This window comes from Myripristis murdjan, chromosome 6 (genome assembly GCF_902150065.1).
Source record: "Myripristis murdjan chromosome 6, fMyrMur1.1, whole genome shotgun sequence".
Taxonomy (NCBI): domain Eukaryota; kingdom Metazoa; phylum Chordata; class Actinopteri; order Holocentriformes; family Holocentridae; genus Myripristis; species Myripristis murdjan.
The window spans coordinates 27,188,227-27,205,934 of NC_043985.1; the positions used below are offsets into that span (position 1 = coordinate 27,188,227).

The 17,708-nt window shown below is 42.7% G+C and overlaps 2 protein-coding genes across 4 annotated transcripts in view; both read left to right on the forward strand.

The window, feature by feature from the left end:
- Nucleotides 1–5,273, forward strand: part of btbd11b (BTB (POZ) domain containing 11b) — a 70,112-nt gene extending 64,839 nt beyond the window's left edge. Inside the window, exons 11-16 of one of the 2 annotated variants that reach the window (XM_030054503.1) lie at nt 676–781; nt 1,127–1,229; nt 2,221–2,302; nt 2,425–2,493; nt 2,788–2,901; nt 3,811–4,020. In XM_030054503.1, coding sequence (XP_029910363.1) covers nt 676–781; nt 1,127–1,229; nt 2,221–2,302; nt 2,425–2,493; nt 2,788–2,901; nt 3,811–4,020 — 684 coding nt within the window. Of the gene's footprint in view, nt 1–675; nt 782–1,126; nt 1,230–2,220; nt 2,303–2,424; nt 2,494–2,787; nt 2,902–3,810 lie in introns of both variants that reach the window. The other variant, XM_030054502.1, reaches the window with a different exon arrangement.
- A 2,992-nt stretch (nt 5,274–8,265) lies between these two features.
- Nucleotides 8,266–15,860, forward strand: mlc1 (modulator of VRAC current 1). Of its 2 annotated transcripts, none has more exons than XM_030053879.1 (13): nt 8,266–8,325; nt 8,413–8,568; nt 9,198–9,524; nt 10,985–11,074; nt 11,289–11,342; nt 11,458–11,559; nt 12,149–12,250; nt 12,403–12,474; nt 12,567–12,683; nt 12,823–12,879; nt 13,579–13,701; nt 13,963–14,124; nt 14,550–15,860. In XM_030053879.1, exons 3-13 carry the CDS (start codon nt 9,252–9,254, stop codon nt 14,628–14,630), a joined length of 1,233 nt encoding a protein of 410 aa, XP_029909739.1. In that variant the 5' UTR covers nt 8,266–8,325; nt 8,413–8,568; nt 9,198–9,251; the 3' UTR covers nt 14,631–15,860. The 2 variants fall into 2 exon arrangements, with proteins under 2 accessions (XP_029909739.1, XP_029909740.1); XM_030053880.1 differs by having other exon boundaries at nt 14,553–15,860.
- The last annotated feature ends 1,848 nt before the right edge of the window (nt 15,861–17,708 follow it).

Here is a 17,708-nt window from a genome sequence, read left to right on the forward strand (position 1 = left end):
TGCCAATGTAAACATATATATGCATCATCAGGAAGCCATATGATGTAATGCATTTTGTCTGGCTGAGCTCATTTAATGTGTATTGGGGGTGAAATACTGCAGAACTGCATATTTATTCCTCCTTCCTGGTGGAGTAGGTGGCTGTTAATAGCTGTTTGGTGGCGTTATGCTTCAGTAACACCAGGCAGGTTGACTGTACACGAGGGACTTGTAGCTGAATGCCGCTGCCCCTCCCTTCTCCTTCTCTGGCTAGGCTTTAGGATCACACACACAAACACACACACACACATGTGGCAAGCTGGCGAGAGGATAAGACAATCTCTCTCACATTTCTCTCTCCGTCTCACACACACTCCAAAGTCAGCCTGTCATCTGATGTTGGCCATTCATCTCTGCTGAACAGGGGATGTTATAAATCATGTCTGATATCCATCTGAGCCCCTTTCAAATGTGCGAGATCGCCATAAATATATAAATACACGGCTTATTTGAGCGTTTGTTGGAGCCATTTGAGCGCTGAGCTGGAGACGAAACTGCAGAAGTGTAACCTTTTTCATTTCACTGGGCTTGACTGAGTCGACGATGAGGGTTAGACACTTGTTTTTTTTTTTTGCATGGCACGGACTTATGGTTCATTTGATCTTTAGCCCTCGGTTGTGTTTCTGTGTTCGTCAGAATGAGGTGATCAGCCAGCAGCTGGCTGTGATCTTCACCCAGTGCTACGGCCCTTACCCCATCCCCAAACTGACAGAGATCAAGAAGAAACAGTCGTCACGCCTGGGTAAGGGTGGTTTTTATTATTTGAAAGGCAAAGTGTAACCGTTTTTATTAGTGTGTCAAACATATACAGTGGCAATACATATATTTAAAAAAGCAGCAATGTAAAAGCACTGAATATGGCATCAGACATACAGTGGAGAGTGAATACAGATTTAGACTCAATGTTGACTGGCCCTGTGAACAGAGCACAGGACGCCATCTAGTGGTCAAATGTAGCAACAGGCTGATACAGTGCTCTGATAAGGTGCCATAATGGTTGGCTAGTAAGGCTAAGTTGTGCACTCCATGTGCTTTTTCTTATGATACTCAGAAAAACAACAAGTTTTTCTGGCCATGTGTCTTTCAGATCCTCACTTCCTGAACAATAAAGAGATGTCAGACGTGACCTTTCTGGTGGAGGGGAAGCCTTTTTATGCCCACAAGGTCCTGCTCTTCACTGCTTCCAATAGGTGAGCTTGCTAAGACATTTACTGGGTAAATAAACACCAGCAGGTAGCTCATTCACAAAATCACTTTGACAGCCTGGGATTCTGTATCGTGACTGCACAGAGTATAAAATAGTAATGAGATTGTGTTCATTTTTCCATGTAAAGGTCAATGAATCGATAAGACCTTCATGGTTCTAGATACAGTAGGGCTGCAACCAGGGATTATTTTCAAAATTGATGAATGTATGGATTATTTCTTCAATTAACTGGTTAATTGTTTAGCTTGTTAAATGTCAAAAATTATGACAAATTCTCATCAGACGACAGCAGAGCCCAAATTGCTTCCTTATTCTGACCAGCAGCCAAGAAAATAAAGAATTAATTTGATAATGATATGTTCAGAAAAAAATCCACCAAATCTTAGCATTCTAGTGATGTTAGTGAACCTTAAATTTGCAAATGTTTGGGATTACCACTTGATAAATTATCAAATTGTAATCAGTTATTTTTCTGTGAAATGATGAAGCAAATCGCTCGGGGAATCTGTGTCAAGATGCTGTTGAGATGTAATGTCAATACATTTCCTCGCTGCTGATCCATAAGGTCGTTATTTTGTTTAAAGGCCCCGGGGTCCTGAGAGCGCGCCCGTTTTGCTTTGATGTCATGTTGTATTGAAGTTAGCTAATCAATCCTGTCATAAGGGGAGTGAGTGGGAATGACATGTCACGACTTGTCAGAGGTGCGTCGTTGATTATCTGTGGGCATTAGAGGCAGAGCATCAAAGAGCTGCAGAATGCTTTCAAGGCTGACCTTCATGTATAAATGAAAGGTTTATTTTAGTTCGTCCTCTATAGCATAACCTGCAGTATACGGCGCAGCACTGGTAATTACTCCCACCGGCGGAGGGTTACGAACATGAGTAAAGCACCAGAGACTGAATCTAGATGTCTACCTAGTCAGCTTTCTCATCTTTTTTTAATTTCTGTATATCTCTCTCTCTGTTTTTCTCAAGGTTCAAGTTGCTTCTAGCAAACAGGCCCACCGGAGAAAACACATGCATTGAAATCAGCCACGTCAAATACCACATTTTTCAGGTAACGCGATTTAAAAAGGAGGGGAATTTGAATTTAGACCCGCATATTCCCACTGCGCCTGTTCTCAGATGTGTTGTTTGTATTGTGTGCTGATGTTGATTTGTTGTTTTTATTTTCTGTAGCTGGTGATGCAGTACCTCTACTACGGAGGAACGGACGCTCTGCACATCAGGAACACTGATATTATGGAGGTGAGGTCACCGTTCCCGTTCCAGCATCACTACAAATCAGCCAGGCATACCGAAACCTCATGAGTCATGTGGGAAAAGGAACCTGCGTATCTCAAAATGAGTCAAGTTAATTTGTTTTTTTTCCCAGCATGACGCCGTTGTTCGGTGTTACAGGAACATCCGAGTCAACAGCTGATATTGCACCAGTCAGTTTTTAATGTGTCTTATTAAGTTGGACACTATCGATACTTTGACTCATGCCGCTTGTGTTTTTGTTGTTATTTTAATTTTAATTTTAATTTTTTTTTCTTGCAGCTTCTGTCCGCAGCCAAGTTCTTCCAGCTGGAGGCGCTGCAGAGACACTGTGAGATTATCTGCTCCAAGAACATCAACACGGACACATGTGTAGAGATCTACAATCACACCAAGGTACAGCCAACACAACGAAAGAACAGAATTAAACAGAACAGGAAGTGTTGCTGTAGCTCACCAGAGTTATCATAGTTTTGTATTTTTCATAAGCTTTTACTTTATATTTACTTTTTAAATTTTTTATTCCAGTATGGTTCACTTTCACCTAGTTTCCAGAGTGGGTTTGCCCAGTTCAGTTTAGTGTTTATTGTTGAAAAAACGTTTAGTTTTAGTTTAGCTTTTATTAGTTTCAGTTATAGTTTAAGTTTGTTTTTTATTACAATGTGAGTGGTATTTGTCAGAAGTTCAGAATAGGTATAACAATACAAACATGACACTTTATGAACAACATGGACTCACAGTCATGTCAACATGCCAGGCTCAGTAAACATCAGCACCAGCAAGTCACGTTTGTTCAGCTCTCTTCAAACAGACATATGAAAATGTTTCACTGCCAAATCATTTGAAGGATAATTTCAAAAAGATTATACCAAAAAATAGGCAGTTCAGAAAAGGCTGTATGGGTTCAAAACAGTGTGATTTATTTTGCATTTTTTATTCAAAATTATCTGCTCAAGCCTTGTAAAGAACTGTGTCTCACTTGAAAACAAAAAACAGAAACTTAAACTTTTTGTCAGATAATTGACAGAATTTAAAAAAATACATCATTACCTAATTTTACAGGATTTGGTTTCCTGCTACTTTTGTGATCCTTGCAAAAATACCACTTGTCTCTGGTATTGTTTCCATTCCTTGAACATGTTTTAGGCCTTGTAATGTACTTTTTGTGAAATGTCCCTTGAATCAAACCATATTTTCACAGATTAAGCTGTTTTTCTTAAAGAATAAGTTCACAATGTTCACTGATACGTAGCGAGCATGCCTTTGAAATGTGCAAAAACATACACGTCTGTTCCCTTTGGTCAGTTCCTCGATGCTCCAGACCTGGCGTCCTACATAGAGGGCTACTTCCTGAAGAACATGGTGATCCTGATCGAGCTGGAGCCGTTCAAACAGCTGCTGTACGACGCGCCGCCGGACAGCCCCAGCTGTGACATCCTGCAGGACCTGGAGAAGACGCTGGCCATCCGCATCCAGTCCATCCACCTGTCCTCCTCCAAGGGATCCATCGTCTGAGCTCCTGGATCAGGCCCGACCAGAGAAACGACACTGCACTGACGTGTATCCGCGGGGTCAGACCGTCTCTGCAGGGGCTACATCGTCGTAGAGCGACAGAAATCAGACTCAAAGACTGTCCCATTGCGATATGTGTCCCTGTGAAGCTCATCAATTGCTAATACGCGCCCTGTTATCTTAGCACAGATAGTTACAAGTCTGTCTGTCTGCTTGTTGATATCCGTCTGCTACGCATTAAGTTAGATCGACTGTCATAGGGTAAATGTTTATGCTCAAAATTTGCCAATAACATTCATTGATGTGATGATGTCCTTCACTGAGCGAGAATTTCTCAGCAAAGTATTACACAACCGGAGCTGGGGAACTGAACGGATCAAACGGGACTGCTGACCGGGAAGAGCAGAAACAAAACGGCGGCAGTCGGGGTGTTTCAGTGCTTGGTTTGATGTTTTGAGAGGAAGCACAGCCTCAGTGTAATGTGATAAGCCATTTTTTTTTTTTTTTTTTTGCTTTCTGGCAGTAAAGAAAGACTGTTGCCTCAGATTATGTGCTTACTCCTCTGGATCTGTACAGAATAACTAATTTATATATTTGTCACACTCCTGTCACTTAGCATTATCTATGCTGATTTCTCTTTCAAGCCAATCAAGACAAACCACAGACATGCACCTGTAGTACGACTGATGCAAACGAGGAACGTTCATACATTAACTTTGGGGATTTGGGTAGAAAATGGACCTTTCCGTCCTCCACTACTGTGTAAATATTGTTGATAAAAAACAGAGCTATTGATAATGTAAGTTAATGTATATATCTCCACAGATGTTTTCTCATGCGTCTTACCATTGGATATTGCTGTAAAAAAACAAACAAACAAAGCTTATCTTTTAAATGTCTATATATGTCAAAATGTTGCATGTCAGAGGGATGACTGTGTTTTTGTTTTTTCTGTTCAGTCGTTTGAGGATGAGGTTTGCGAGAGCTGCATGGACACTTGTGAGGCGAGTGAAAGCGGGTGAGGAGAGTTTCGGCGGCGGCATGGATCTCTAAATGTGTAGCAGTCGAATGGTACCGTCATTTAATGTGAGACAGGCTCCCGACCTGGTTCAAAGACTTTCCCGTTCAGTCCCGAACTGGAAGCGTATGCTGTTGGCAGTGTTTTCCAGGGATTGTGAAACCACATGACATGTATATGTGTGACTTGATATATCTTTGCTCTATAAAGATTAATATAAAGAATGCTATGAATCCTCTCTGGATCTCCTGCAGTGCAGTCTCTGGCTCCAAAATAACCTCAAGGTGACATCAATTATTCTGATTGTTGCGAATTTTTGAAAGCTGCTCTGTTGTTATCATGCTCTCCATGGCTGAAAGGTTGGATCTCAGCTGGGGATTGGTTTAATGAGGCATCCAACTGTACACAACCTTATGCAGGCTTGGAAGAATAGCCCAGAAACAATTGCGACAAAAAAACCCAAATAACGGAGCCCAGCTAGACCTGGGTTCCCTTATTTATCTGAATTTGCAGCACAGCCTAATCTGGTCAGTGTGCGGTACGATTTCATTTCAATTCAGTGCCATACTACTTTATTTATCTCTCGTGAGGGAATGTCAGACAAGCAGGTGCAACAGCAAAGACAAAAAAAAAAAACAACAAAGAGGGAAACAAAATGAAATATGATAAACATTAAAATAGAAAAAAAGGTAAAATACATAAAGAAATAGATTTTTAAAAAAAGCACTTTAAAGGGCTAGGTCTGCATTATATCATAAAAACACAAGACAAAGAAAAAAGATAAGGAAAATGGGCTACACCTGCAACATATAGTGATACAAGACAAAAAGTAAGAAGGAAAGAAGGAAAAAATTGCTAGGACTGCATCACATAGTAATACAAGACATTAATAAATAAATAAATATGGAAAAAAGATCTACACCTGTATCATATTGCAATAAGGAAAAGAAAAAAGACAATAAGGTAGGGATACTTGTTAGGGTTACTTGTGAGGCACATCACACTGTATGTTTCAGATTATATAATGTCTGGATTGCAGCAGTGTGCAGATGTGCATGCACTATCAAAGAGGTGGTTGTGGGGAGGGACTGACAGTCAAAGAGGCAGACAGACAGGGGTACAAAGCGAGTCAGGGAGAAAGAGAGGCAATCAGGCAGACAGCGTATCGAGAGAGAGGTCCGGAGAGAGGCGCAGAATCAAAGCTTTTGTAGAACCGGTGCAGAGAGAACAGACCTGCCCTTGTTCTCTGCTCGCTGTGAAAACTGCATGTGGCCATTCTGCACGGCCGCTGTCAACGAAAATGAATAGCTGCTTAAGAAAGATCCTCGGCTACTCCTCCGGCAGGCAGACATGCACTGTAAAGTGCGTGGTAGTCTATAATCTGACCGACTGTTGGAGATGATGTTCATTCTCAATTAGTCATCTTTGCTCCAGGCTCCGCGCCAGACTGTTAAGTGCCAGTGCCGTAACAAACATGATACTGTTATTCATCACCGAGAACAAAATGTCAGGAGCATGAAGATACTCGCGGCTTGTCCGGCTCTTCAGTCTGATGGCTGTGCAGGGACTGATATGATTTTCCAGGCACATTATTGCAAGAGAAGGACCTGGTCCAGACAGTCTATCCGTAATTGATAAGGCGTTATGAAATGGCATGATGAAATGATGATGAAATGATGAAGTGGTTCCTGCTTAAAACTCCCACAACTTGTCTCCCCCAGAATGTGTTCTCACCATCATTAACAGCTGAAAAGTTAAAAAGGAAATGCTGTATGCAGTGTATATTACTGAATACAGCGTTCATTCTCTTCAGCAACAGACAAATCTGCATGCATCACTATTATCTCCAAATTAAAGATACCCATAATAACTTGAGAGCATCAGTGTTACTGTGAATAACCAGTGCACTGTTGCAGCACACTTTTCTCTCATTGAGTGTATGTTTTATTTGCAGGGTGTGTGTGTGTGTGTGTGCATGTGTGCATGTGTCTGCGCGAGCCAGAGACAGAAGAATGGCAAGGGAGCGGGTGACAGCAGTTGTTAAGGAATCACCATGGTTACGGCTGCCCAGGAACAATGTTGAGCTAAGAATGTGCTGCTGTGTGAAAGACTGAATGGAATCCTGAGGTGCTCATGCGCACAAGTACACAATTAATATACCCACACACACACACATAAACACACACACACACACACACACACACACACACACACACACATAAACACACACACACACACACACACACACACACAGGATCTAATCAGGTTTAATAAAAGTAATTTGGACGGTGAAACTTAAATGCAACATGATAATTATCCACCACCAGATTAGCTGTGTCAGATGAGAAAACATGTGACTGCACTGCAAAAAAAAAAAAAAAAAAAAAAATCTCTGAACAAGTGATTTAGTCTTCATATTCAGTGTTTAAAAATGTTTTTCTCATACCCATGCCACTGGGATGAGATAATCCCACTTGTTTCCGATGCATTTTCATTTGGTTTAGGATTTTTGAGGGGGAATAAAACAACATATAAAGGCACATCAGCTCATTAAGCATCGAGAAAACGACACCTGAATCAAGAAAAATCTAGAAACAAGCTGTTTAGCGTTGGAAACAAGTGGGATGCCTCATCCCACTGGTAGATCATTTCACTTCATTTCAGAAAAAAAACAACAACAGGATTTTAAAGCTGAATATGAGCCTGAATGACTTGTTGAAACGAAGATGTTTTGTGATTTTTGTGATTTTGTGATGTGTCTCCACCGCCTCTTTTCCAAAGCTCTGCTGGGCATCTTGATTTTGTGGGCTGTGAAGTGCAAGCGGAGTGCTAAGAGACACGACGGGAAGTTGTGAGGGAAACTCCGCGGGGGGACACTCTCAGCTTCATTACCAAAGCCGATTGTTTGACAGTGTACACAATTTGGTTTTGTGCGATATTCTCTGAGTGTGTTCTTTTGGTCTTCCTTCCTTTCTCTGGCTATGAAGTGGAATTTCCAAGCACAGCACTTTGTACTCATTTCTGAAAGTCTGGTGTTCTGCTATGTGCGTGGGCTGATGCATGTGTGAGTGTGTGTGTGTGTGCAAAAGAGTGTGTGAGAGCAAATGGGAGGGTAAAAGGGTGTTTGCCCTACTAACTCTGCCCCCAGAGCAAGCCCCTTCATCCCCCATCCTCCCTCCCCGTCTTTGTCATTCACAGGCCGTCTCCCTTTGGCACAGAGTGTGCTGGCAGCATAAGAGCCATGTGTTTTTGTTCCACGCTTTGGACGGCTCAAAAACTTTTTAGAACTGGTTCTGAGGAAGAGAGACGGAGAGACAGCGCGTGGGAGAGCGAGGAGAAAGGGGGTTAGAGAGAAAGAGAGAGAAAAAGAGAGAGAGAGAGAGAGAGAGAGAGAGAGAGAGAGAGAGATGTGGAGCGGAAGCAGCAGGAGAGAAAAAACAAGCTTTCTTCCATGCGCTGATTTGATCTCAGCTGTTGAGGGATAACTTGTTGGACAATACCTCGGGGAGATTCTGCAAGCGACACAACAACAGGTGAGCGCTGAATATGTTAGGGGAGGATACAAGCTGTTTGGGGGTTCACAGGAACTTGGCAGAAGAAACAGGGAGGTTGAAGTGAGTGGCATGCTCTTGGCCGGAGAAAACAAAAGGGAGGGGGCTTGTTTTTGTGCTGCTCGATGATTCAAGAGCCTCGTTTTCTGTCGGGGTAATGCAATTTTCATAGATCTTGTTCTTGGGTTACAATATTGATAGACTGAGATTTCCTTCTTAAAATCAGCATTTTTTAAATTGAAATTTATAGGGTTTGTTGTTGCTGCTAGAAAACACCCTTGGTGGGGACACAGAGGAAAGATTTATTTAAAAAAAAAGAGTTCTAGATTTAGTGCTGAGTTTTGCCGAATGACCTCAGCTGTAAACATGTGACACGTAGTCGAAGTTTTCGTTGAGCTTCAGAAAGGTCAGAGGTCAGGCTCACTGACAGCACCCCAAAGACACTTTAACAGGGCGGATGCTCTTCAACTCAGGGTACAATCCCTGATGCATGGACATCCTGCGAGGCCCAACATGAGCTGCAATTGTCCATGGTCGCCCTTTGCAGCTTCTTTGCCTCGTGAAAATGTGCTTTTGTATTTCTAACACATGTGAACATCTTCTTTCCCCAGAGATTAATCCTCAGTTGTGTGTTCCGGTCCCGTCACCCATCGCCTGTTTCGGGGATGCAGCGCGAGGAGCTGTCAGCCAGAGAGGAGTTCACCTACAGCCACGTGTCCACCCTGGAGAGGGGTGGAGGTACTCTGGGACGACGGGGCGACAGGGGGCAGGACAGGGGGGCGGAGAGGAGGCCAGAGAGGGGAGCGGAGCGTGACAGGCCCGAGCGGGACAGCTACACGGTGGACGTGAGGGCCAGCGACCTTCAGCTGGCCCAGCCTGAACCCCTAAAACACCCCTGCTTCAGCTGCAGGGCCTGGCTCTACAGTGTCCTCATAGGGGTGAGAGGGGAGGGCGTCAGGGGCTCTACGGGACACACACTGCAGGATTTTTGACAGATTTACATGTTTAGTCCATGACACACAATTAAAAAGGTTTGGGCAAGGCCAAAAAAGGCTTTATTAGTCCATCTGTCTGTTTATCCATTCAACACTCCAAGGCAACATTTCTCAAAATCTATTATTGGATTGTCATGAAATATGTTGAGCACATTCATGTTCCTCAGAGGAGGAACCTTGTCAGTTTTGGTGACCTCGTGGCCTTTCCCTCAGTGCCACTCTCAAGCCAAAATGTCGACTTTGCACACAAGAGACTTTAATATGTAGTGAATTGCCTGATATTTGGTGAGTGCAGTCATTCTCCACAAAGGAAGATCCCTCTTGATGTCGAGGACCACTTTCCTGCAACGCCACACTCCAAAATGTATAAATATTTTTTTCCTTTCTCCCACTATTTGCATTCCTCTAACATTCACGGAGTCAGTGCATGCTGGAGGGCCCGAACCATTATTTAATTTTTATTTTTCCCAGAGAACATCTCATCCCATCCCACTGCAAATTTTAATAGGGTGTCAACAAGAAGTCTTGATGTGTGTTTCCTCCGTGTTTGAGAGTGAGGAACAACATCTTCCCAAGTGAGACGTTTGTACAGCTCATACTGTTCAAACCAAATCCCAGAGTCGGACCATCAGAAGCCTGAGGTGGAAGTCATTCTTTCAGTGTTAATGCATTAACAATCTGTCAGTATTTCTTGTTATTCAGAGCTGAATGAGCATATGCTCTGTGTAGACCGAGCACTTAGCTGAATAACCCGCCCCAAGAGGTTAAGATGCGGGTGGATGGATATTATTGTGTATGTGTGTGTGTGTGTGTGTGTGTGTGTGTGTGTGTGTGTGTGGGCTAGTAGTGGTGTGATATACCGGTGCTGACGATAACCGTGATATTTAAAAAATGAGGTATTTGATGCCATCTTATTAATTACCATGTGATGATATTGTGTAAATGATGCAGCACCTGTTAAATCATTTCAGTTTCTCGCTTTGTCTCCTTTCACCAACGCCACACACACACACACACGCTCGCACACACACATGCACGCACACACAGCACACACAACCGACATGGTAACGACTCTTTCTCCACCCTCTGATACTTGTATATTGAGTCTAATTCATTTACCAAAAACATGACTAAACACACAATAAACAAAGTTAAAAATGAATTTCACTGATCGCAGTATTATAATTTTTTTTCTGTTGAAACCACAATAATATCGTTATCATGAATTCTCTTGGTCACAATAATCGTTCAGCGTGTAAAATCTGATATCGTGACAGCCGCAGTGTGGGATGTAGGAATATTTGCAATTTTTGTGCGGCCTCACCTGTTGCATGCATTTATCAGTGTCTCAATATGTCTGTGCCCACATGCATGTGAGTGTGTGTGTGTGTGTGTGTCCTCAGGGCAGTCTGCTAATCACGTCTGGTTTCTCTCTCTACCTGGGGAATGTGTTTCCTGTTGCCATGGACTACCTGCGCTGTGCTGCAGGCTCTGTAAGTGACCATCACACCAACGAAATCTCACCCACACACACTCACATGTTGGTACCGCACACCTGTACCGTGTTGCTTTTAGATTACACCGTCAGGACAAAGCAGAGCCACCGGTGCATACTGTCCAAAATGTGTCTGCTAAAGAGATAAATGGTTATGCATCGCAGCATGAGCCTCAGCTGTTTGTCGCCTGTTACCTGTGTGTGCTTCACAGGGCATACCTGCAGCCATTGCTAGTTTTGCCATTGCCAAGAACAGACACATTGCAGTAAGTAACCAAAAGAGACATCATTATGTTTTAATGGGTTTTTAATTGAGCTTCCTTGGGGGATTTGACTCTAGATACAAACATGGATCTTATGTTATCTTGTTGTTCTTGCAAGGTGTCAGATTTCCAGGTGGTGTATGTCTCAACTTTTGCTGTGACGACGACCTGCCTGGTTTGGTTTGGCTGTAAACTGGTCCTGAGCCCCTCCGCTGTCAATGTAAATCCATCATGGGTCATTTCTTATTAGAATGCAAACTCTAACCTTCTGTTGTGCTGCAAAAAACTCTCCATGTTAACAAGTCGTTTAGTCTCACATTCAGTGTGTAATCAAATCTTGTTTTTCTTTAAACCAGAGGAAAACTCTGCCAGTGCGATGACATAGCCCGTGGATTTTCACCGTTAATCAACTTCTTGGCAGAATTTTCGTGAATCAAGTGTCATTTCCTTAAACTAGTGGAGTTATTTCCCCTATTATGCCTTGATTCAACATATTACATATATATTAAGTGAAACTGCACTAGAAACAACTGGGATTATCTCATCTCACTATAATTGCTTATTTACTTGTTCTAAGTAAAACCAATATTTCAACGCTGAATATGAGACTAAATGGCTTGGTAACATGGAAGATTTTTCGCAGGCTGGTTATGCATAAGCCTCAGCTCATTTCACAATATCCCATACTTCATATAGTTCCTACAAGACCAACCTGCTTCTCCTCCCTTCCTCCTCCTCCTCTCCTCTCGGTTCCGTCCCGACCTATTTTCTTCTTCTCTGTCTCTCGCTCCGTCTCTCCTCCTGCACAGATAAACTTTAACCTCATCCTCATGATTTTGCTGGAAGTGCTGATGGCCAGTACTGTCATCCTGTCAGCGCGTTCTGCAGAGGACTGCTGCAGCCACAGGAAGGTGTGTGTATGTGTGTGAAAGAGTGATTGATTGCTTTTTGTCTCCCAACTGATGCCTCTCATATACTCTCTTGCGTGCTCTTTCCCTTCCCCTCCCCACTCTCTCTCTCTCTCATTCATACTTTTTCAATTTTCTTTCCTTCCATCTTCTAGCCAGTGACATATGACAGACCTGTGGTTTTAACCCCTGCCGTTTTCCCCACTCGACTCCTCAAGGCATATTCTGTGAGTAGGGAAACATTTATTTGCAGCTTTAATGCATTGCTTATGGTTTCCAATATGAGCCACTATCAGTCACTGAGGACTGTCTCTCACAGGTGATTGAAGTGATAGTGGGAATCTCTGCTGTGTTTGGAGGTATTATTGCGCTCAACATGGATGCTTTGCTCCCTGGGCCCTACCTGTCTGTTACCTTTTTCTGGATCCTTGTGGCTGTAAGTTCTTTACAAAAGCCTGCTTTTCATTATAACAGAGAGACTGCAGGTCAGACTGAGAGAATGTGTTATTTATGAGATATTGTCTATCACTTGGATTTATCACATCCTCTGTGTCTGATCTTTTTATGTGCTGCAGTGTTTCCCCAGTGCTATCGCCAGTCATGTTGTGTCAGAGTACCCAAACAAATGTCTGGTGAGTGCGTCACATTATTTTCCCTTTGGCGCCCCAGTTTTATCATGTTAACAGAAAGCCTAACAGATTCTTAACAGTTGGTAGTGATGGATGGAAAGTGATATATCTGGAGCTGTCAGACAATGCGAGTCGTAAACCGATCCAGTTTCAGATGTTTACAGAGGTGCTTGCATCCTGTTGGCCAAGATGCATGTAACTGCTATGAATGAGTCCAGACTAGGACCTTTATCAAATTCAGGTTTACTTAGAGCTCTTAGAGCCCTTGTATTTATTTTATTTTTTATACATTTTATTAATGTACAGTAACACAGAAATAAAGCAAAACAGCAATACGATTTTGGAGAAAATATTTACAACGAATGCAGATGTTGCATCACCAGCTCAGCAAATCAATACTGAAGTGAAAAATCTCCTTATTTCAGAGGAAATAATCTAAACAAAGCCGACGGTAATGGGATCTTGACAACACAAGTGATGTTCAAGTCAGATTCTGAATGCCGCCTTTACCCTCTCATCTTTTTTAGATAGTTAATCTAATTAAGAGATGCGTCTAAGTCTCTGTCAAGGCCGGATAATCTTCAGCATTCATTACTTTTTCTCTCTTATACTTTTACAGACTGTGTCTAATCCCTCTCTCCTCTCCTCGATCCCCAAACTTTTCCTCACATTTCTTGTTTGTCTGTTCCTGTTGTCTCCCAGGTGGAAGCGCTGATTGCCATCAGCAGTGTGACGTCTCCCCTGCTCTTCTCAGCCTCCGGCTTTCTCTCCTGCAGTGTGCTCAGCTTTGTGGAGATCTTCTTGCATGACGTACCGACAGCTAAGGTGAGTGCATCCTGCTGTAATTATGTGTAGATTTACCCTTGATGATGCATTGTGTGATTTAAGTGTGTTCTCTAGCCTATAGGCTCCATTACAATGAGAAATACCTGAATAGAAATCAGAGAATGTGTTGTGAAATTGTTGTTTTACATCAGCTTATTTGATATCTTATGCTGAGACATTTTATGCATCATTTAAACTCATATGCTTATGTGTTGTTGATCTGTGTCGGTGTATGTGTGTGTGTGTGTGTGTGTGTTCCAGCAATCCTATGACATCCTGCTGCTGATTCTGATGGTGCTGCTGCTGGTGCAGGCAGTACTAACTCTGGCCACTGTGGTGCACTGTGCCTCCTACAAGAGTCAGCTCCGCATGGGGGCTCCAGAGTGGGACGACAGCATGCAGACCCCGTCCCAGTACTCTGAGGTACAGCGGATGAAACGCTTGCCAAACACTTGCAATGCGCACACATAATAGAGAAAAAAAAAACTAATTCACTGTCTCTGTGTTCCTGTCTTCTCTCTCTTTCACTCTCTCTCTCCCCTTCTCTCTCTCCATATCCAACAAGAGAGACTTGTGAGTGTGGAGTGTGACAGATTTATTTCCGTATCAAGGTGTGAGACTCGCAGGCTCTGAGTAAATGTCACTGAAGTGTGAGAACACAAAATGTTTGAGCTGGCCATACAATAAAAAAGAAAAAGACACATGCACAAGTGACACAACGCTGCTTAACATTCTCGCATCATTTACATCAATATTTTATGCCACCCTTCCCCCTCTGTATTTCCCCTCTCTCCTCTCCTCTCCCTCTCTCTCTCCTCGCTCTCTCTCCCTCTGTTTTGCTCCCTCAGCAGCAAGCATCCAATGGAACACTGCGGGATTTTGACAAAGACAAGGCCTGGAAGGCAGTTGTGGTCCAAATGGCTCAATGAACAGTTTTAAGGGTTATAAGAAGTGGAGGAAAGAGGAATAAACAACTGAGAGAATACTGTCTAACCCAGAGGACTGCAACCCTGAGACAGAAACATGAGCATAAAGACAAGACAGAGGAGCCAAGATCGATTCAGAGAGGATGACAGAGCGACAGAGAGAGAGAGGGAGAGAGAGAGAGAGAAAGAAACTGCAAAACGAGACACATGAAATCTCTTTTATACAGAGCTTGAATGCTTCACGTGAGAGTCACGTGTAATGGGGTTTTGATTTGCTGAAGATATGTGCATAGATGATCCCGTAATTTCTGCCTTTTTCTCTGACGTCTGGGTTATGATACTTGCTTTAACAATCTGCTTACTGTAGGGAAGAGTGGAATAATTTGAGCAGGCGGTGTGTTGAGCTGCTCCCTGTAGCTTGGGAAGTCCAAACAGAATGATGACACTGACACCTTTTAGATAAAATTAATCTCACACGTGTGCCATTCTTCAGTAATAAAAAGGGTATCTATGACTTTAAGCCCAAGTACAAGGTTTTGTGATTTTTAGTCAAATTTAACATGATGCAATCATCTTGTTCAGTTCAATAAATGTATTCTTTAAAACCAAATGCATTTGGGATTCTGTGAGCCAAGACAGTCTCAGTGAAATCAGCGCATGTCTTACACCTGCAAATACCGATGCATAAAAATCCATCCACTTATAAATGATAACTCCTTTCACCTTGTTATGGTGACCGAGCTATTTTGGTTGTTTTTTTTCCAATTTTTTGCCGTACTACAGAGTATTAACATAGAAAATACTGTGTATGCAGTGCTTGTAATTTTCTCAAACTGACAACCTAACACATGGTGGCTCAGCTCACCCCAACTTAGGAAACAAACTCTGATTGTCTTGTTGTGATTTTGAAACATCAGCATCCATGGGAAAGATACTAAATACAAGAAAAACACAACAAAACAAAAACAACAGCAAAAAAAAAAAAAAAAAAAAAATGTCTGATGTTGATGAAAGCAATGGCACATTTCTTTCTCCACAATAAAGTCATGACTCATCGTACCTCTCTTCACTATGTCAATACTGCGTTTGATAGGCCTGCTGTGAGCTCTTATGTGGTGGGCCTGTCTGCATCGTTTCACACGCAGTCATCTTGGTCAGAAATATTTTTATTGAATCTTGACTGAATTTTGTCTAATTTAGAAAAATAAAATGTTTTATATCATCTGTATATAATGAATGTGTCTATGTAGCATTCTGTGGCTGTGAGTGTTACACACTTTGTTGGTCTCTGGATATTTTAACAGCAGAAAATGCTCTGACAAATACAATCCTCATCTACAAATGACTGCACCTTTTAACTATATGTATGAAAGAAATGCACATCAGTGTATAGGCTACATGTACATGTATAAACAGGATATTATAGATAAAGAAATCAGACTCTACTCTGACAATAAAAAATGACATTTTGTACTTTAAAAAAAAGGAGAGACAAGAAAATGCAAGCCCTTACTTTGGAGTATGCATGACCTATGTTTCAAAATATGAAAAAAAAAAAAAAAAGTATTTGTATCACATAGCCTACATTTAATTGGAAATCTGTAGCCTAGGTCTAGTCTAGAAAATGTTTTGTCCTTGTTTTATATGTAGGCCTGTTCAATTCTGTGATTTCTCCCTTTGATTTCTTTGACCATCATAGGCCTACTGGTGATTTGATGTTCCACACATGCTGCACTCTCCCCATCACCATTTGTCGCTGCAGTTTTTACATCAGGTCTCTTGACGGCTCTGAGACGATGCGAGAGAGAGAGAGAGAGAGAGAGAGAGAGAGGGAGAGAGAGAGAGAGAGAGAGAGAGAGAGAGAGAGAGAGAGAGAGACTATATTTAGAAGCAGACGTAGTGAGGAGCGGCATCCCTAACCGGCGGAAACCGGCTTGAGGAGAAAACTGACTTGTGGCTCAGTCCAGCTGACGAGCATCGGGGGCGCGCCGTCTTTGCGCGCTTTCTCCGCCTTGTAGCCTGAGAAACCCAGAGGCTGGTGCGCCGTAGCCCACAGGCTTCAACTTCCCCACACGTTGCCAAAGTGCCACCTCTTATAAGATGCAGTGATGCAGTGGTAAGTGTCTAGTCAGTGGTCACGTGATCTGGCGAGGAAATCACTAATTCATCCTATTCCCGCCTTAAAAACCTGCCTTAACTGGCTGTCTTCACTGAGGCTGGTTTAACTAGTCTGACACCAGCCTGCTTCATTTATTATATCGCATAGTGACATTTTGCATCAGATATGAGATGCACATCAGTGTTAAAGGGTTTTTCACAAATAAATAAATAATAAACGACAAGGGGTAAACTTTTGCACCTCAGCCCATCCTGCCCATCTGAAGGCATGGAAGGAACAACAACAACAGCAGCAACAACAACAACAACAACAACAACAACAAAGCCAGTGGGTATCACCAGATGCATGCCACGCCCGTGGGTCTGATGTGCCACGAGTTTGAACGCCAGGCATCCCCTCCCATGAGGTGTCACCCGCATGTCTCGAAGACCCCCCCAAAGCAAACTGTGCTCATGCAGGCGCACGCAGCCAACAGTGTTTGCGGTCACTCCCAAATTCATGGATGATGGACAGACCCAACAGACCTATCCATAGGGAAGCACGCTCGTGTCATTGCCTTGTTGTTAGGTTGTAGTCCGCATGAATAGCAGATGAGAGCAGCGGTATCTTTTGAGTCGCTGTTACTCACATGCAACATCCAAACCCTGGCTTAGCCTTGACAAATTCATAATCGGCTATTCCTCCACTGTGTCTATGAGACTCAATAGTGAGTTTATAATGAGCTTTACTGCTGCCTATATTTAATCGCCGATGGCATCACTGTAATGCTCCAGTAATAGGGACTTACACTTCTCTGTGATATACCTCTAAAATGATTATAGGATTAGGTATATTTTTCTTAAGGGAGGCTACAACACCATTCACTTGTTTTCTGCGCAGACACCACCGCTGCTTGTGAATCAAGGTCGTAATCCCGTGTTAATTCGGCTAAGGCGCAGCGCTAGGAGCGAAGTGATGCGATG

Excerpts from the sequence above, each read along its gene's own strand:
- mlc1 (XM_030053879.1), top strand. The coding sequence starts at position 9,252 with ATGCAGCGCGAGGAGCTGTCAGCCAGAGAGGAGTTCACCTACAGCCAC. Across the intron at positions 12,880-13,578 it reads AGTACCCAAACAAATGTCTG|GTGGAAGCGCTGATTGCCAT; the intron begins GTGAGTGCGTCA and ends GTTGTCTCCCAG. Across the intron at positions 13,702-13,962 it reads ATGACGTACCGACAGCTAAG|CAATCCTATGACATCCTGCT; the intron begins GTGAGTGCATCC and ends TGTGTGTTCCAG.